This window comes from Electrophorus electricus, chromosome 2 (assembly GCF_041902795.1).
Source record: "Electrophorus electricus isolate QZ-2024a chromosome 2, ASM4190279v1, whole genome shotgun sequence".
Classification (NCBI taxonomy): domain Eukaryota; kingdom Metazoa; phylum Chordata; class Actinopteri; order Gymnotiformes; family Gymnotidae; genus Electrophorus; species Electrophorus electricus.
The window spans coordinates 23,918,096-23,938,409 of NC_137498.1; the positions used below are offsets into that span (position 1 = coordinate 23,918,096).

At 37.9% G+C, this 20,314-nt stretch overlaps 2 protein-coding genes across 2 annotated transcripts; one reads left to right on the forward strand and one right to left on the reverse strand.

Annotated features, from left to right (window-relative positions):
* The first annotated feature begins 25 nt into the window (after nucleotides 1–25).
* Nucleotides 26–2,565, forward strand: uts1 (urotensin 1). Its single transcript, XM_027001217.3, has 2 exons — nucleotides 26–425; nucleotides 856–2,565. The coding sequence occupies exons 1-2, from the start codon at nucleotides 326–328 to the stop codon at nucleotides 1,380–1,382; spliced, it is 627 nt and encodes a 208-aa protein (XP_026857018.3). The 5' UTR covers nucleotides 26–325; the 3' UTR covers nucleotides 1,383–2,565.
* Nucleotides 2,566–4,185: 1,620 nt separating this feature from the next.
* Nucleotides 4,186–19,087, reverse strand: trim54 (tripartite motif containing 54). Its single transcript, XM_026999961.3, has 9 exons — nucleotides 18,758–19,087; nucleotides 14,786–14,958; nucleotides 11,678–11,852; nucleotides 9,564–9,659; nucleotides 9,150–9,383; nucleotides 8,310–8,332; nucleotides 6,911–7,035; nucleotides 6,638–6,756; nucleotides 4,186–4,939 (listed from the first exon to the last, which is right to left on the reverse strand). The coding sequence occupies exons 1-8, from the start codon at nucleotides 18,923–18,925 to the stop codon at nucleotides 6,647–6,649; spliced, it is 1,104 nt and encodes a 367-aa protein (XP_026855762.2). The 5' UTR covers nucleotides 18,926–19,087; the 3' UTR covers nucleotides 4,186–4,939; nucleotides 6,638–6,646.
* Nucleotides 19,088–20,314: the final 1,227 nt, after the last annotated feature.

Consider the following 20,314-nt stretch of genomic DNA (forward strand, 5'->3'; position numbering starts at 1 on the left):
TTTCGTTTAATAATCTATGCGTTCGTATTCTTTTGCTTTGGGGAGGCTGTTGGATATCACAGCCTTCATACATCATACCTATGAAAGCTTTGTAGACCGAGTCTATGTCTCCTGATTAATCCGATTGGGGAGCTTGCACGCCGGACTTACAGCAAACCGACATCCTGCAGTCTACGATTTACCTTAACGCCGTCCAGAAGATACATAGTACCATCCGGTGCGCCAAGAACTCTTCCTATTACTTCAGACCTGTCTAATTTACAAGCAGTTTATGTACTTCCACTGACGTCAGTGGAGCTATCTTGGATGTATATAACCGTTCAGCATGAGGCGTCCCACTCCCAGAGCTGTTTGGAAGGACTGCACGCTTAGTCCTGAGTCAGACCGCTTTTCTGTCAGAACTTTTGAAGCACAGAGGCGACAAAGTAAGTTCTAGTTTTTAATTTGGCTTTTTTCAAATAGTTAATGTGCTTAGGTTTTGAACCGGTAAAGGTATTCATAAAGTGTTTTCAGAAATAATGTTGAGAAACTTTTATGTGCACAGTATTATCTTTGTACATCTGTTCTTGGAATGATTTTCTGTTGAATGTATTAATATTCTTTTTTTTCGTGTGCCATGATTTAAAGCAAACGGTTTATTTTCCTTCTTATTTTGTAATTATTTTTGATTGGCAGTATTTCCAGTGGACTCTCTTTCCATATCGTCTTGACACTTTCTTTAGTACAGTAAAGGCCTGTGCTAGTCCGTGTGCAGAGATTATTTCAACTTTTGTATTATATATTCTATGAAAATAACCTTGTCTTTTTGTGGATTTATAATTCAAATTCAAATCCTTTTGTACTTTTTTTATGTAGGGAGTGAGCTCTCCCGTCTGTTCAACATGATGCCTATCCCCGTTGTGCTTCTGATAGCCACTGTGTTGTTGACCACTCACATTCCCCCGAGTGTTTGCCGACCCCGTGATTTAAGCATCTTCGATGGCCATGGGTATAGGAATCAACTTGACGAAGTGTTGCTGAGAGCTGGAGACAACGCAGTGTCCTACCTCATGGGTGAAAAAATTCAGCAGTACTTGCAAAGAAATCCTGTGTCTCAAAAAAGTGTCTTACATTCTCCTTTAGACAATGCGTTGACGGCGCACAATTCAAAGGGTCTCCCACCCTTAGCGCGCAGCTTGCAAATTATCGAAAAAGGACGCTCACAAGAGGACGAGAACAGTTTGGAAGATCTCGGGGAGTTATCTAAGAGGAACGAAGACCCACCGATATCCATTGATCTCACATTTCACTTGCTGCGAAATATGATCGAAATGGCTCGAATCGAGAATCAAAGGGAACAAGCCGAACTAAACCGCAAGTATCTAGATGAGGTTGGGAAGTAAAGCCTTATCTCAACCGAACATCCTAGTGACAAATTGGAACACCCAAGTTTCGACCCCGTGAACAAGAACAAGCTCAGCGCACTCTCAAATCTCAGTTCTTTTTTCTGAATTTGTTGATACAGCATTATATTCCATGATGCCTGGTCGCCTCTCTCTACGCCAATGATACTCTGCCCCCCTGTCAGTTTGCAAGTGGCAAGTTGCCGCCACTGGCAGGTTGACCACCCCCACGTCCATGGACAATTTAGTGTGTAAGGGAAACGTGTCATAGTCGAAAACTGAACTCACTGAACTCACTTCAAACGGGAAGTCTCGACGGACATCGGTGCGTGCACATCTGTTGCATATACAACATCTAACCTAGTAAATGGATTAAATAAATATTTAAGTTCATTAATTTAATATTATTATGAATGGCCATTCTAGCTTTTTACACTTTAAAGTTAATGGTCTGCCGGTCTACGTTTTCCTGGATACAATTGAGGCGTACACATATGTCAGGTCAAATCCCACAGTAAGGTTTGGTAGGGTTTGTTGCTGGTGTCTATTCTGTTTAAGTGTTTTCTAAGCCTCTGCATGTGTCTAGAGCAGAGGGAAACTTTAAACAGTGATGCCAAAAAATAAATAAATAATAATGCTTTTTTGTGGCCTTATTATAAATGTTTGACTTCACTTCTTGCTACCATGTATTGGTGTGCATTTGTGTCCTTGTCACTGAAGCATGTTTGTCAATGTTATGTTAAAACAAGTTGCTTTTTAAGTGTGTGAGCATGCTGCCATCCTGGGAGGGTAAATAGTAACACTTCTTATTGCAAAATGACATTACAAATCAACCATGTTTTGTGTCTGACAGCAATATGAAGTGATTCAGCTATATTGTACATTGTATATATTACTTGACATAAAAGAGGAAAAAAGCATTAAAACTTTGTATTTCCAGCATGAAAATGCAGTAATAAATAATGCAGTTTTCTCCAAGTGATTCACAATAAAAGTTATAAAAGTTATTAATGGTCAAGGATAACACAAAATCAGATTAACTTGCATTATACTGTACACACACATTTTGTGGCTCAGTTTGGAATGAAACCTTGATTCTTAGTAAAATGTTACCCTTTTTTACTTGAAGACTTGAAGATCTCTGTGCTAAACTGCAAATATATAAGAATATGTGGTAAATTCACATATTGCTGCTTTAGGAAGTCTCTTTTTGCACATATATACATTAGTTCATGTAGAATACTCAGGATTCACTAGAAACTGTTACTACATTTACATTTATTACATTTATTTACATTTATCAGATGCTCTTATCCAGAGCAACTTACAAAAGTGCTTTGTCATTTACTTATAGAATGTATCCTAGCCAGTACAGCAGGTTAGAGTCCTATATAGCAATGAACTAGAATATAGTTGAAATTCAGGGATCAATGCTGATGCCTTGAAGTGCAAAATAAGTTATATCTCAGACAATAAGTGCAATACACAACAAGTACTGGAGCTTGTTAGTCAACATCAGTGCAATAAGCAATACAACAAGTATTAGTGTCAGTTAGCCAACATAGGAGAAGGTCAGTGGTCATTGAAATATTCCAAAAATAGATGGGTCTTCAGTCTGTGTTTGAAGACTTTTATTCCCAAGTTTTCCCCTCAAGCTGTCACCCTCTATCCCTGCTGTTTCAAACTTAATAACTTAGTTTACAATCAATGTAATGGTACAGATACACAATGTGGGAAGCTAAGAGATGTTTTATTGCACTACGGTGATGTATTCCTCATTTGATCCATAGTGTAATACAAAATCAAGACAAATGAAAGAGAGGATAAAAATTTGCTCTTGGGGTGTTATGACCTTGAACATGGGAGTGAGGAAATCTTGTAGTTAGAATCTTGTGTCTGGTGTTCATTTTGTAAAGAAAATTGAAACAAGTAGGAGCCTTCTTTATAGATAAAATGCTTTGACACCAACCTGCATTGTTTTAAAAAAGTAGGAATTAGCTTTGCTGCTTATTAAACAAAGTATTTGTATTCCTTTTTATTCACCCTCAGTGGGTTTCCCTTATCAGAAAAATTACACCTTTGAGTCATAAGAGGTCAAACAACATTGTTTATAACATCCACGTCTGCCATGCTCATGCAGAAACACTGCATACACCAACATGCTTCTTTTGCAGTATTCCAGTCAATTCCACAACCTCACACAACTCTCCTCTATAATGAATTCCTCAGTAGGTTGACATCTCTGGAGACAAGTTCAGAGCCAGTGAGCACAAACACAGTCAAACCTTCATATATCCCAATGCCATACAGAGCACAGACGTTATTAAGTAATGGTGCAGAGGAAAGGCCTGGCATGACTGCACAGTGAGGAAAGGAGAAAGCCACTGGGGATGCCTCTGAGAATTCCTGCTGGATGTCTGTGCCTGCTGGAAGACTGCTTGTAGCAAGTGTGTGGTCTGAGTCCTAAATAAATATTGTATGCCATGTGGCACAATACAAAACATCTCACAGCACAGAAAGCTGCTTCAACAGAAGGGTGGTTTCCAGAACAAGCACCTAAACTGCAAATAGACAGGAGCCTATCTGTAGTGTGATTTTTAACAGACAGGACCTTATTTGTAGTGTGATTTATATACACTAGGCAGAGCCACTTCCAGTTAATTCTCAGCTGGACCTGTGATTCTCAGTTCCCACTTCACCCCTCATTCTTGTGGTATGGACTGATTAGAAAACTGATACACCTTCAACTTTGCTTTAAATATCATGAACAGGGAAGAAAGACTGCTTCAAGTCCAGTGGTACCTGTCCGCAATTATTTTATTAATATCTTTAAGAAGAGTGAGCCGCTGTCAGATGGGTTGTTTAAGGCTGCTGTACAAATGAAACAGTTCCTCTTAAAAGTACCTGTAGGTTCAAGTTTGCTGTAGTTCTATAGTGTTGTTTATGATTGTTCGCACATGATGTGTCCATGTGCCGCATATGACATTATCATCATAATAGTTCACATGGCTATTAATCTTTCAACAGTATTTCAGGAGACAGGTAATATCAAGGATTCACCCTGGAGCTAATGTGAGTTGCTATAGATTACAGGTCTATTCATCCATTCATTGACAACAATGCCAGTGAGTGAAGCTTGTTTGAGGCTCAGAATATAGTTCTGATGAACACCGCAGTGAGTGTGTGAGGGCAACATTCTTTGGTCTGAAGGTGAAGTATTATAACTTTGAGGTGAATTAAGTGGCTGAAGGGGTAAACACAATGTGCAATTCATTGTGTTAAGAGAGTGCATGTACCTGATCCAAGCATTTATAGCACCTCTTAAAAATCCTACGTCAGCATAAACCGTGTAATGGAGTTTGGCAGGATATATATTTGATTCCATAGTCCCTTACATGGTTAAAGGAGTGATGGAAACATTGATAAAAGAAAAAAAAGCATTTCCAAAGCATATGTATGATCTGGCTTTGAGAGTTCTGCTGGCTCTAGGGTCATCGTGTCATTGATTACAGAGAAGCCTTATATAACTAAAAGGATTCAGGAGACTGATTAAGAACCTGAGGAATAAATAACAATGAGATGATTTATCATCATCACCATTATCATTAAACATATAGTGCCCTCTAGAATTATTTGCACCTGTGGTAAAGATGAGCAAAATGGCTAATGGAAAAAATGTCTTCATCATTTATCAGCTTGATAATTCACTGATAATGAGATAATTTAACCTCTTAAGCAAGAGAAAAATATTCAAGGAAAAAATGAAATACTCATAATACATTAATTTTATATTTTTCAGAGACCAAAATATGTTTTACAATAGAATAATAAATTGTAGGGAAAATACCAAAATACTGATAATGACAACAGCCACAGCAACAGTGACAACAATTCCAATTTATGGTTTGAGAAGGTTAATGGTAAGGTAACTGTCTGGCCTAGAAAAACAGAATTAAAATAGTTATAAGGCAGGTTTTGAACTCAGCGAGTGATTGAGTGTCAAACAGAGAGGGGAAAAGAATTCCAACATTGTGGAGTAGCTCTGGGGAAGTCTTAGTCTCCAATGCTATGGAGATTAGATGAAGGAACAATGAGCAAGTCAGTGGTGGAAGACCTGCAAGTGCAACCCTGCTGGTAAAGAGAAAGGAAACTGGAGGGACAGCAGGTGGAAAGATTGTAGAGTGCATTATAAGTGAGGGGAATTTTCGAAGTGAATGAGCTGCTTTACAGGGAGCCAGTGAAGGTCATGAAGAACAGGTGTGATATGGTGTCTGGAAGAACAGCTGGTCAGAAGCCAAGGAAAAGTTCAGGAAAACCTGAAGTTTATGAAGAAACTTTCAGCTTATATCATTCAGATGGGAGCTGCAGTAGTGCAGGAAGAATGGGCAGACAAGACCTTAGTTTGGCAATTTCCAAAGATGAAAAAGGAGGTTTAACATGGGATTCACTTGGGAATCAAAAGAGAGAGTTAATGGTGATCAAGGTTACCACTTCCACATTGAAACAATCAGCATTAAATAAACTGCCACAGATCTCACCTTTTTCTTTGCTTCTTTGCTCCCTGTAAGAGGTTAGTTGATTGAATGATGTTTAGTTGATTAAAAAGATTCAATTATTACCCTTTTCCTCTACAGGCAGGAACAAAGAAAGGATGTCACTTGAGCTTAAATTAACAGTTTGGCAGCATCAAGAGTCTTTAGGCCTGCCAAAGTCTTAGAATTTAAATGACCTCAGTTTAGCAAAAAAAAAAAAAGTAAAAAGAAAGATAAATGATGCAAAAAAATCCCTATTCTTCACTGTGAAGTATGATGGTGCATCTGTGATTGTAAGACTGTTTCCACAGACCCTGGGAATCTTGTGGGTCGCCAACATGTGGGTCCCCAACATTATTCCACGTTGTTAGAATAACATGTGGACTGCATAAAATACCAGGTTTAGATTCAATTTAGGTACCTGCATCAGGAGAGTAAGACTGGATCATAGTTGGATCTTCAAGTAGAAGAGTGACCCAAAGGACCATGAAGAAATGTTTTCAGATCCATTTACACATATTCTCCAACATTAAAAGAGAAGTCGCAGTGCTGCAACACACTAGATACAGAGCTGCCAATTTATATTGTTTTAATTGTTACCTCACTGAAAGGTCAGTTTTCTCAATTTTCATTGTAAGAAACAATGATTCATATCCTTTTTTGCTCATCTTTACCAGAAGTACCAATAATTCACGAAAAAATCCTCTATTATGATATCTATACCTTTAGACTTCAGGGGGACCCTGTTTTGTTCCCTGGTTCTTCTTCCACTCCAGGTAGGCAAGCTACATCCATGCCTTCATCTAGATTATAGAGTGCTTCTATTTCCTCATTCTGAGAGTCTACAACAATAGAGCATGCTTTTCATGTTTTCTATAGTAAATATTTTATTTTAATAGTAAATGTATTTTTTTTTACAATTTACATTTTTCAGGAAAGACAGCCAGTGTAAGTTTCTGAGCCTAGATCACATAAGGCATTTCATTATTTCTTTACCTGTACGGAAGTCAATAGCTTTCAGGATGTTAGCAACATCATCTGTGTTGACAGCAAAGTGTGCCATGCTCTCGTAACCCGGCTCCGTTCGCTCAATGTTGGAGGCCTTGGCAGTATCCGTGATCCTGTCAAGGACATGGAAGTGCAGTTGCAACCCCATAAATAAAAGTGATAGATAGCAATGACCAGTCGCATGTCCCCCCGCAGTTATCTGTGACGCAGATGCACAAGACAGCATTCTATGTCTCCACAGGTAGAGCAGCAGGAAGCGTGACACAAGCAAACAAAGTAGCTGCTGCGTACAGGACTGTACAGGTTTTTGTTTGTAGTTCTGTAAGATGTTGGGCGTAACAACAGTGGATGAAGTATGAGTAATGTATTCAGGCCTACTTACAGTAGAGTTTTAGTACATTTTGTTTCCATGTGTTCCATTGTTTATTTTTAATCCCTTCTGCCACCAGGGTTTTCCTCTTACTCAGGCTAGCAATTATTTCTCCAAACTGCTTTGCTGCTGCATTACATGATGCTTTAGGGTATAGAAGCCTTTTATCTTCTAATTATTCCCATTTTCAAATCAGATCTATAATGTTTCAAGCCAGAGATGGCAGATTTAGTATCTATTCATCTTTAATATCTATTTGTTAATTTTAGGTTGATTTGCATTGAAGTATTTGTTAGTCACATCATGTGACTAACGTGTCATGTAATTTTAGACATTAACAATACTGTCACAGTCATGTTGTGAATTTATAGAAAAAATATGTAAATATTGCAAACCTATTTTGCTGCTTGTAAACTATAAATTAAACTATACATTAGTGTTTTAATTGGTAGGTCATGTTGTCCTGTTGTATTTTATATGGGATTAAAATGTTCCTAATTATTATCATTAAAGCTATGCTCAGGCATTGAGCTCTACTACAACAGAGTAAAAAAATAGACAAAAAGAAATCTTATATAAGATTTGTTTTCCTAATTCCCAAGTAGTGAAAAGTGATTAAAAATAAAGAGCCAATTTGAAACTCTATTAAATATTGTTATAGCATTTGCATGCAGCCACTCACAACATGACTATGTAAATGAGCATAATCCAAAATAGAAGCTTGCTGGGTCATGCATTTTCTCTAGAGTATAGTTTGTTAGTATGCTCTAAGTATTATAATGCAAATATAAAAGGTTAGTGTTATTTATTAAATTGTGCCCATAGTTGGCAGAATATCCCCAAAACCTCTTAATAATAGAACATTTTAACACTTCTTCTATTTAAAGTTAAGATGCAATTCCAGTGAGTTCAAGATGGCATTTGCATTCTGCAGTTCTAAAAGTATTTGTGGTACGAGCATGCAGTGTGTGAATTAGAAGAAAACTTTAGAAACAATCTCCTTTGATGAGGACTTACTTTTTACACACTTCTTTAGCACCCTGTGGATATAGGGAGTTAAACTTATAAGTAACAAATCTCTCAGTCTCCTGAACAGCTCTCATCATGAATGCAACCAAAAAAACCTGTTGTAACAAATAAAGTGTTACATCCACTTCTTAGGTAGTAAACCCAATAGGTTCAACAAGTGGTTGTTAAAAAATGAATAGATCCTGGCACCTGCTGCACTTTTTTTACAAAGAAACTATTTTTACCCTCCGATAAAGGATGAGCCATTTAACAGAGCATAGATATCACTCAAGGGAAAGTGTTGACAGTACTGTAAAGGCTACTGAGACACAGGAGTCAGGATTCCCACAAATGTGGACGTGCCACAAATCCACACAGCAATACAGGGAAGAGGAAATCAATATTTGCCTGTATTTATACGAAAAGGATGATTACAGCATGTTGACAGGCAGCCATGTCAGTCAGCTGCCAGGATATGAGGAGATGAGTGATAAATCTCTGGTCAGATCAGGTTGATTTTGAAAAAAGCACTGTGTCTTGTCACCTTCTTTCCATCTTGGCCTTATGTGACCTTGTGTGAGTAGGACCCCAGCTAGAGCAAAAGGCTGTGTGAAGCTGTCTTTAATGTGTCACTTATTTGAAGCTTTGAGGTAAGAAAAAGCAACCACTCAAACTGTAATCCTTTTTCTGAAGGTCTTTAGATCTTAAGAATCCACAAATACAGAACATGACAGGTATGATGAATCATTCTATTCGGATTTAATAAATATTTTTTGGAACACCCATACTTATTACAGTAGTGTAACTAGAAAAAAAACATTCTTGAAGAGGCTTTCTAGAGTACAGTACCTGAAGGAACACAGCCATCTGTGGCTCCTCCATTGACTGGATGGCTGCCTCTACTAGTTTGACCGCCACCTCCAGGTGGTCTCCATGGCGGCGGATGAGTGAGCGCACTCGGCTCAGCTTCTGGTCCTGTACCCTGCTGATGCCTTCCACCAACTCTTTCTTACGCTCCTCCATGATGGCGTAGAGCATGTCAAACTTGTCACACAGCTGCTGTTTCTGCCGCTGACCATTCTCCTTAAAACCATGAACACAACAACCTTCATTTTTTTGACTTGTCATTTGACTTGTAGTAAACATGTTTAATTATTTTCCAGTAACCAGATTAAAGTTTTGTTCTGTCCCTTTCCATTGACCATGCACAGGATGATTCATTTAAAGTTGTGCTTTAGGTAAATGCACTTCTGTTATTCTCACTTCAATAGTCCTGCAAACATCCTCCATCTGGGAGATCACGGCCTGGACTCGGTCATTTCCTGCGACCAAGATGGCGATGCCGTCGCCTAGCTCGGTCTGAAACAAAACAGGGCAAAATCCTAGTAACCAGGCTTTGTAGATCATTCTCAACAACATAACCATCTTTCTCAAAGTGTCATCTTTCACAACAGTGTCAGACTCAGTTATGACAAATCCGTTCTGACAAACAAGGGATCATAGAACAGCATGTGAAACTGCTTGCTGAGAATGTAAGTTTGGTCTCAGTCATGAGTGACCATACTTTGCTCATTTGCCTTTGTAATAAGTGATTCACTGCACAAGTGGAAAGGTCAATGCAGCCACTGTGTGGATTCATGAGTGTTACTGGGAGCTGGTCTGCTGCTGCAGCATGATGGCTGCAGCCAGCTAAGTCCTTCTTGAGAGCTTTGGTGCAGGCCGGCACCAAATTGCTGCTGACCCAAATGGGGCTCTCTCACGGCAGGGGCAGCCACAAGCAGGGAACATCTTCCAGTCATGCAAAATGACCTTAGGCAGAGCTGCACTGCACATAACACTCAGACATATGGTGTCCTCCATGCATGCCACTTCGCTGTTGTGGGAGATGCTAGTGTTATTACTCATTGTTCATCTGGTGTCTAGTAGCTATAAAGAGAGAAATGATAGCAGCAAATTACTTCAAAACAAAAACTCAAGTACAAGACCAAAGGAAGCAAACTATGACTCAGGGACCATGGGGAGTGCTGAGTCATTTCTCAAGGCCAGCCATAACCTGATGTGAAGACGCTGATTACTAGCCAGCCCACCAGAAGCATGTCGAGATCATTGCATTGTCCCAAGCAACTGGTAAGGTGACAAAGTGAGTGGTTTCTGGTAGGTGGACTGAAATCTGCATGATTTGTTTGGCTCAGTGCTCAGTTCAGTAAACATTGTACAAACAATCGAAATCTGATTTTGAGCTGTTTAACAACAGTGGGTTGGTTCTTTTAAAGCACTTCCAGATTCCATATTAGGATCTCTGACAGGATGTGACAGTTGTTGGTAGGAGGCAGGAGGCAGATATTGATTAAAACATGGAAAAATGTTCATGTAAAAGTGTCTTTGTGTATGTGTGTGTGTACTCATTCTTCTGTGAGCAACTGAGAAAGTAGGTATTGACACCTGAGCAGCAGCGTGAGATTTAGCCCCTCATGGTGTTGGAAGTCTGCTGGATTGTACATTACACACACACACACACACACACACACACACACACACACACACACACACACACACACACACACACACACACACACATCTGTTTCTTTTCATTTCACTTCATACTGTGAAACCAGGTGCAGCCTGCCTTCTGTTTGACCAGTCCTATGGTAAAGACTTGGTTGATAATATAGTGTTGATCTTTTGCTTTGATGTAAAATGTTAACTGTTAAGTATGAGCTTAAATATGCCTGTGCTTTGTCTAGAGTTTTTTAGGCTAGGGATACAACATACTGACCCAACTGTTGGTCGATGGAATCAGAACTCGGTATACTCATTGTAAGGTGCCTATATATCCTTTTGAGCTGTTTTCTTTTGCACAGGTGCAGAACATACACACATGTCATTTGTCAGCTGTAGTCTGGTGGGGTAACAGTGAGCTTAAGGAAGGGGATCATTAGTCGCTTGCAGTTGGCAACTTCATAGTCAATCTGGTGTGTATCTAGCTTTAAATCCAGACCTTACAGGCCTCATTTGTGGCCCCACAGCCACCTGAAATAGTTCATCAGTATGCACTACTTAATGGGTGAGGTGCATTTTGAGTTGGAATGGAAACAAACTGAGGAATGTATTAGAGACTATAAGGATAAGCAAATCAAATTATCCTGAAGGTGGGTTATTGGGGTTTAGGGGGGAGCTGTCAGTCATGGCTTTCTTTGGCATATCAGCAATCAGATTTACTCTGGTAAGTTTAATGACAGAAGCCAGGACTGAAGTTCATCCAAGATATTTCAAAGTAAATGTCAGTCAATATTCTACATACATTTGCTCCATTCCATAAAAATAAGTACAAAATTGCATAAATGTGCTCCATAGCAGTCAGGGAGAATTTGTTCTACCTTCTGTCTGTTGTAGATGGTCTGCAGTGGGGCAACCTCACAGTTTTTGTGCGCTCCGAACACTTTACACATTGAGCATGTTGGTGTTTCACAGGTGAGGCAGTAGATATTGATCTTCTCCTCTTCGTGTTCCTCACACATTAGCTGCTGCTGCTCCGCCTTGGGTTGGAGGGGCCTACAGCGAGAAGGGAGATGGGAATAGCAGGGTCACATTAATAAAGGAGTGCTGATGTAAGGCTAGTTCTCTCTTTTTTTATGGTGATCACCAGTGGGTGCTGGTGAAAAAGCTGACTATAGATTGGTCCAGAATGTTTGTCACAGCAAATTCAGCCTAACCAGAGTTGCCTAAAACTTCATAAACAAAGACAACTTGCACCAAGAGAGGGCAATAAGAGATGTTTAGGCTGTATGAATTTGGTCATTTTTTACCAATGTAACACTTTACATTGGTGTCCATGGCTATACTCCAACACCTCTATGTAAAGGTTGTTTGATATCTTAGAAGAGATTTTGTAAAATGCATTGTATTATTTTTATGACAGACTCATGGTCCACATGGCAACATTCCTGCTTTGACATCAGAGGTGTGATGTCACTTTCTTGCAACGCTCTGCTGTGGTTTGGAGACTTGGAGAACTCTTCTGCTTTTTAGAGGTGATTTGCCAGCTGAATTGACTGATAAATCTCATAAAATATTCTGGACCAAAATGAAAGGATTACTCACAAAGACCTTTTCAAAATGCTTCTGTCATGATGCATTAATTTTTAATGGGTTGTCAAATAGTGAGGGATGCTATTTCCAGTGAACTTGCCAGGAGCCATTTCCAGATCAGAAATGATAATTGTGAAAGAGTGTCACCCAGTGGTTATATTAAGTATGATCTTTTTACCATTTTGCTCATATGCATGCAAAACCCCTCCCTATCCTATATGAGTAACAAGTAGATTCATCTGAATTATGACTGACAGACAAGCAAAGAAGAAAAACTCAATGGTCAAATATCAGTCCACATCTTCCGCACTGATGGATATTCCTAATCTAACGTGAGAATCTAAGGCTATTCATAATCTTGGTTATGAAAGTGGAATCCATTGACAGTTGGACACAGTGAAACTAAGTTTGACAAGTTTCTTGGAGCAGTCCTTGAATGATATATATATATATATATATATATATACATATATATGAAGACATTTATATATATGTGTAAAAAAAAATGCAATAAGTTAACATGTACACTGCTTACAGGAGAGGGAACTGGGAGAAGTCACATACAGAAGGAATGAGGCACAGTATACATAATCAGTACAGTTGTACATTGCAGTGTGTCCCATAAAGTGTGCATGTGGTGAGTCAAACCAGAGGGATATGAGAATTGACCTTATTTAGGAGTAATACACCCTGGGGAAAGACGCTGCGGAGATAGCCATTGATCCAAGTCTTAAGGGTTCTTTAGAGTTAAAGCAATGTCACCCTAAGAGACAACCATGGTGTTTTGGCATCTCATGTGAAGTCCATGAATGGAATTCTGTTTTAGGTTCTTGTGCATTTGAGGTGTTGAAAAATGAAGTGCAAAACCATGTTGGATTGCACTGTCAGTAGACCTATTTACCTGATATACTATCTCAGGGTGTTTACAGAGGTTACAGCAATTGCTCTGTAATAATTTATTCCTGTGTGGGGATTTTTTTGGGAGGTGGGTATTATTGTAGAGCATTTCAAGCAAGAAGGAACTTCACATAACTCCAATTATTTATTGAAGATCTGCATGAAGCCAGTTACCACTTAGTCAGACTTTCAGACAGGAGGGAAATACACCATCTGTGCATGGTGCATTTCTGTAATTCTGTCCCTGAAAGAAAGAACATCCTCTTCACAGATTGTAAGTGCAGGCTGAGAAGCTAGAAGAGTATGGAAAGTAGGTTCTGGTGGCTGAAGAGCTGTGTATATGAGGATGAAGTTTTATGTGAAATCCTGGCTTTTTCAAATGTACAGTCATATGTACATATGTCATATGTATTCAGCTCTTCAGATAGATGACAATAACCCATTTTCTAGATGAGAGCTGTTGAGGGCTGATAAAGTTCTGTAGGATTTTCTGCACAGTCATTGGGTTGTTTGTTGAGAGCATATTCCTCAGTTTGCTGGAGTAAATAGTTTTGGATGCTTTAATCTCTCTTATGATAGTGTTTCTTGCTTGGTCTCCTTTTCTGTATGCCACTTCTTTACATTCCAAACATTATATTCCAGGCAGAGTTTGTCTCTAGTCTAACTGGTCCACTTCTTTACAGTGATAATCATGGGTAGATTTGGCAGATTTTAAGGTTTGCCTATAGGTTGGCAGAAGCTAAACTAGGCAGTGATCAGAATGTCAAGGGCTGCATAGAAAATAGAGCAATATGCATTAATTAAAATTGACAGGTATAAAAGGTGAGGCCATGATATGTCACATGTTAATACTTTATTTTGGGACATTCACCCAATGACTTATGTGTTACTGGTTTTCAGCGATAAAACAGGCCTGCATTAAGGGTTTTATATATATGTAAAACTGTTGTTATGTTATATTTCCTATATATCTTTTATATTTGAAATTTAGGGGGGGATTTTGAACAAACAATCTATGCTACAATAATATTTGAAATATTTGACCATATATTGGTCTGCATTTAAATATTTTCACTGGAACTGTCTAAACTGTCAAAACTGTCGCCATATAGTTCAGAGTCTCAGGAGGTTTGATGACACATTGTTTATCTCTTCAGGGTTAAAGAATTCTGGTTATATTTAACATTTTGGTGCAGTGGTGCAGCAAGAACAGTTAGGTAAAACAATCCCTTGGGCCTCTGCACAAGTTAAATTCATGAAGCAGTAAGTGCTATGACGTTGTGAGTCCTAAACCTTTTAAACAACTATGAAGGTCAATGAAAATCCAAGTAGATATGACTCTTAATACACAACTTTAGGCTGTGCTAAGTATCAAAGCAGATGCAGTCTTTTAAAGCCTCAAGAGTCCATCATCTTGCCTAGACTGCCAGCAGTTTGAATGCTATGAATAAATAGTGTACTATATTATGAATAAATGGTGTGCTACTGTACAGACTGACCTCTTAGACTCTTGTTTGTAGATATCGATGATGTTCTCAACTAGAAGGTTCCGCTGAAGTCCAAACACACCATGTCGATCCAGCACCACCTCGTGCCGACAAGATGGGCAGCGGAAACGGCCCCCTGTGGACACAGTGGTGGAACCACGCGTCTGCCAAAGAGGGTTGGAGGCCTGGGCCATGTAAAAAGAAGAGTGAATTACAAATTATTCCTGTTATTTTAATGTCCTACTATTGGTAGTACTACAGTAGTGTTGTGGTCTCTGTAAATTACCATAAATTAAGTCTTTGTCTAGTCTCAGTCTCAATATTATTTGCAATTGGTATTGCTGTTCTATCTGGAAGGAATTGGAAATTTTTCATGAAAACACCTAGATCAGTCAAATGCATTAACTAGCTAATGTAGCGTGTGATGCTCCAGTAATTATATGAGATACCTATCACCAAATGAAGATCTGAGCCTATGGAAGAGCTGATGAAAAGATCAATAAGCGAGCCCAAACAAGGTGTAGTGGAATGTCTCAAAAGGAGAGATGAGCAGTGGAACAGGGAAATTGCATATCTGAAGTTGTAGTACCCCTTTAACCAGGCCAACTTTCTTTCCAACAACTCAAGAAGGCAAAAGCCCATACTTGGTCAACAGCATATTCATATACTCAAAAACCACCAAAAAAACCAAAACCATCTAAAATTCCCCACTTTTGGAAAAATGATGAATGTGTCTGGGGTTTTGGATTTTTCGAGAAATGTGACAATGTTCTGAGAGCCATGACCGATCACAAACATATGGCTACCATCAGTGCTGTTGTAGAAGCTGGTAGATGACTGATAAAAACAAAATCTACAGCTTTTTTTGGGTGGGTGACTCTGTGACACAATTGCATATCAGGACCTTTGGGGTATTTTTAGATAGTGTTACCTAGGATATCCCATGGAATATAACATCTTTATTTCTCTTCATGAATAATTTAACAGGAAATAAATATATGTGACTGATTGTTATGTTTATGTCATGTTTTTGTAACTACTTCCTGTTTGATCCAGCCAAGGACTCATTTTACATTTACATTTACCGCATTTAGAAGATGCTCTTATCCAGAGCGACTTACAAAAGTGCTTTGTCATTTACTCATAGAATACATCCTAGTACAGTACAGTAGGTTAGAGTCCAACATACCAATGAACTAGAATGCTATAGAAATGCTGATACCTAGAAGTACAAAATAAATAAGGTCTATCTTAAACAATGATAAGTGCAATAAACAATAAGTGCTAGAGTTTGTATAATAACCTGAACCTGTTTGTTTTATATAACAACCTGAATTTGTACAAGAAGGTGGCCATCTTGTGGAGAACCAAGGCTGGGAACATTTGTTTGGGGATCAAAGTGCTTTTTTCTCCTCTTTCTTATCATCTCTCTCCTGCTGTGCTGGACCCTGTTTTGTCTTTTTTTTTTTTTTTTTTTTTTTTTTTTTTTTGAGATGTTTGTATTTTCTTTGTAATGTATTTACTTTTTTAAAAACTTTTTAAGGGTTTGAACAGAGAAGCAAGCTCCTCTGGAGGTGCTCTGAAGCTTGCTTTTGTTCTCCCTTCAGACGTGGACTGTTTGTTGCTATTGCTGGCTATTTATATGTTGTCAATACTAGGGAAAGTATACATAAAGTAAGGCTGTTGTTTTGGGCTTGTGCCAAGTTTTTTCATATTTCAATTATAACCACTTTACATTGTGCTTACTGGATTCAATCCACCAATTAAGTGTCCGAAAGGGGTTTAAGCCAGAATGTTACGAATGTAATTTTAAAAAGGGTTTTGCCTGTTTACAGACTCTAAGAGCATGTTTTGCAGATACAGTTGTAGCTATCCAAGTTTAATGTCCTACATAAGGTTAGATATTTGTAAGTTAAATTTGTAGGCTACTCATGCATCTTTAGTCCTTCCTCAGAAAGAATAACATTATGCTGTAGTTTGATGACTTTACACTGATGCCTTTTAAAAGTTAATTGAATAATATATTTATTCATTTTAAGATTATTGGTGTGTACAAATGGTACATTTATGAAATTTTTGCACTTTTGTTATATTATTAATGTCACTAAGACCTCAAAGGAACTAATAACAAGTCAAACCTCATCATACTGCAAAAGCTTTTGCTGGATCTGCACTTGACTATTAAAGTGTACCTTTGAGCAAACTACCTTGCCTAAAACTTGTCTACAGCTTGTTCAAACTGTAGTAGTAGTAATATATACTTGAGTGAGGGAACATAAAGCATCTGTTTAATCAATACACAGTCTAGAAATTTCTATAAGAAATCTAAATTTTTCATGAATTTTTCAATGTTTTCTAAAGCATCTTAATCATATAACATTCATATATTCCACAGGGAAACAAAGACCTATAAAGTAATCCCATATTTTCTTTTGTCCAGTAGTTTGCCAAAACACAACTATTTTGCACATTTTCAGATTAGATACTGTCACAGAGATGTCTTCTCTAGAGAAAATGTCTTCCCTATTTGGACTTTTACATCATCCATCAAAGTCTGAGCAGAACTTTCCCCCAAACCACCCAAAAATCAGACTTTGAATGCAATTTTCTACTGCACTTTCAGTTAACAACTGAACAGACAGATGTCTGTTAGTGTTAGAGTGTACAACTGCTGATGGAATTCCTTGAAAAACAATAAGAATTATATTTGCATTACAACATTTACACAGCTAATGACTCTGAGATCCCTAAAGCCTATATTACTGTTTAATACTAACAGTATTAGGGCCTAATATTAGTTATGATAAAAACAAAATTTTGTTTAACTTTCTAAAAAAAAATCTTAAGTGAAATGTTTGATCGCCTTCTCAATTATTGCCTTGGTAAACAAGAATAAAAAACACCTGACCGTCCAATATATGGAAGAAATCTAACCTTCAGTTCAGGTAACATTTAAAAAATATATATATATATATATAAAAAACATTTTTAATCAAAATCATATCTCAGATTTAATGGCCTTATAGGGGCATCTTAGCAAAATTTCACAAAAGTATCTTCACATTTATTTATAAAATAAAATCTTATTCTTATTCTGAGAAACTCAGGCATGGTCATTTCTTGGTTATTTTTTATGTTTTTTTCAAACAATCAAACATTAGAATATAACTGAAAGCATTTCAAGCATTACACTAGCAGACTACAAATGAAAGGATCGGAATATTTGTAAACATCCCTTGAACATGATTTCATGGTGGAAATGAAACAGAATGACACCAAATAATTTTTTGGGCTAAAGGCACATGAAACTTTGGCATAAAAGGGGATTTGTCAATAATTGTGTCCCACATTTAGTGCTCTCAGCAATATTATAATACTCTATTATTTTCTCATGGTGATAAACATATCATAATGAATTCTTCCCAGGTTTTTTGTTAAATTGAAGAGGTGCATTTTTAACAATTTACAAATGTGCCTTTATTAAATAAACATTTAAAACTATAATCTCCTGGATTATTTTTTAATTTTAATTATCTAAGGCAGTGAATACCAATGCCTGAGCACCTAATGCACCTAAAACAAGTTCACATTGGCTGTACCTCTAAAGAGAATGGCAAAGATGAGTAGCACTAAATGGATTGTTAGTATTTATTTCAACAGGCACACTGGGACTAAATACATTTTACTAATCCCAGCAGCGCAGCAGGCACTCAGCACTCTAGGATTACTTTCTGACCAATTATTTGCCCTTTAAAGAGACACACACGTACTTGGATCAACAACATGTTTGGTGTAACAAATAAGTCATTACATTGGTTGTATAATCAGGAACAAATAAAAACTTCAGGCGACATTGTTTTGCAGTTTCATTTTCTGTTCAAATGTGAAATTCATAGAAGTTAAAAACTGCCTAAAGGAATGGAACAGCTGAATCTCACTGGCATAGATTCATTCTTTCCCAGAGCTCTAGTAAGCATGGATTACCTGAAAGACATCACTTGCACACTTCCTGCAGAGGTTGTGTTGGCATGGTAGGATGACCACTGGCTTGGTGAACATCTCCAGGCAAATGGGACAGATGAGCTGCTTCTCCAGGGCCTCCATAGAGCCAGACTCCCCCATGGTTGTCTTGAAACCCAATGCAAAGTTCATTCCAACTTGCTTCTTTTACTTCCTTTATAAAACTGGGATGATATTCTTCTCTCTGAACAGTGCCTGTGTAATAGCACCTATCTGATGAACTGCTGCCTGCTCCTTCTGTGCTTGCAGAAAGCTGTGGACAAAATTGGTCTGTTTATCCTGGGTTGGATTACTATCCAAAGCCACTGAGACTGCCCTTTCAGAGTTATTGTGGGGTGGGCAGGTTTATCAGCTGTAACCTGAGAACAAGGGTACAGCCTGGCACTGAGAAAGGAGCAGCAGTTGGTGTGTGCTGGCTCAATGGCTCCTGAGTCACCAGGACACATGAAGATCTGGCACCAATGAGAGGAGCTAGCAAATACTGAGGACAAGCGTGACCACACAACTGAGATTTAACCCTGGGGCAAGATATAGCTTTTCAAATTTTTAAAATATTTCTGTCCAGCTATCTTTTCCTTTTTTGGGGGTGTATATATATATATATATATATATATATATATATATATATATGAGAGAGAGAGAGAGAACGAGAGAGAGAGAGTAATAAAACCCCAATAGTCTGCTGGAGAAAATAATTCAAAGCTGCAAAAACATCCTTCAATAAATTCTAAAAATGCTCTGTCACTCTGTCACTCATACAGAGATAACAAAAGACTAAATAGATTGATATTAACTTTTGTATGCTAACCTATGTTTTTTATAGAGACTACAAAGCGCTCCTAGAAGTTGTCTGCCATATGCTGTAAATGTAAATGAGTAAACAAATCTGAGCATTCAGCAACCATACACCAACACAGGCACAAAAATGAAACATTTTCAAAATGGTAGTCTGATACAAATCTAAGGTTATTTCTTCAGATTCAATTCTTTCAAATTAAAATAACAATATAGAAGGTATTCTTTGTAGGGGAGTTATTTATTGCAAGATTCACTTCAATGTACCAAAGTAGTAAAACATTATTTTTTTTTTTTTGGTAAACATCATTCTCTCCATTGTATGCAGCATTTGTAAACTTGGCAAACAGCTGTCAATCTATACTAAATCTGGCTATTCCATTATCCAAAGCATTAGTCACAGAGATGACTTGAAGCTCTTGTCTTCCATCAACTTCATCAAACCCTGGAATCACTGTCTCTACACAAGCTCCACTTTATGGGAGTCTAGCCTCATGCTTCATGTTTAAGCATAGTGGCAACATTATTAATAAGTAACTGCACAGGGCTAAAAGCTAATTAAGACAGGCTTATAGTCCCAAGTATAACACACCGAACTGGTGTATGACACACACACACACACACGTCATTAAACTAATAACTAGCAACTCTGTGGTTCACAATTTGTATTATTAACATATGGCATCAGATGGAATACCCTGTAATAAAGAAGGCAAATGAAAGGAA

What these genes read in the sequence shown, in the direction of transcription:
- uts1 (XM_027001217.3), top strand. Translation starts at nt 326, where the DNA reads ATGAGGCGTCCCACTCCCAGAGCTGTTTGGAAGGACTGCACGCTTAGT. An exon ending in TGAAGCACAGAGGCGACAAA is followed by an intron (nt 426 to 855) that starts GTAAGTTCTAGT and finishes TTTTTTATGTAG; the next exon opens with GGAGTGAGCTCTCCCGTCTG.
- trim54 (XM_026999961.3), bottom strand. Translation starts at nt 18,925, where the DNA reads ATGAACTTTGCATTGGGTTTCAAGACAACCATGGGGGAGTCTGGCTCT. An exon ending in CCATCTACAACAGACAGAAG is followed by an intron (nt 9,660 to 11,677) that starts GTAGAACAAATT and finishes GTTTTGTTTCAG; the next exon opens with ACCGAGCTAGGCGACGGCAT. An exon ending in GCTAAAGAAGTGTGTAAAAA is followed by an intron (nt 7,036 to 8,309) that starts GTAAGTCCTCAT and finishes TGTCCTTGACAG; the next exon opens with GATCACGGATACTGCCAAGG.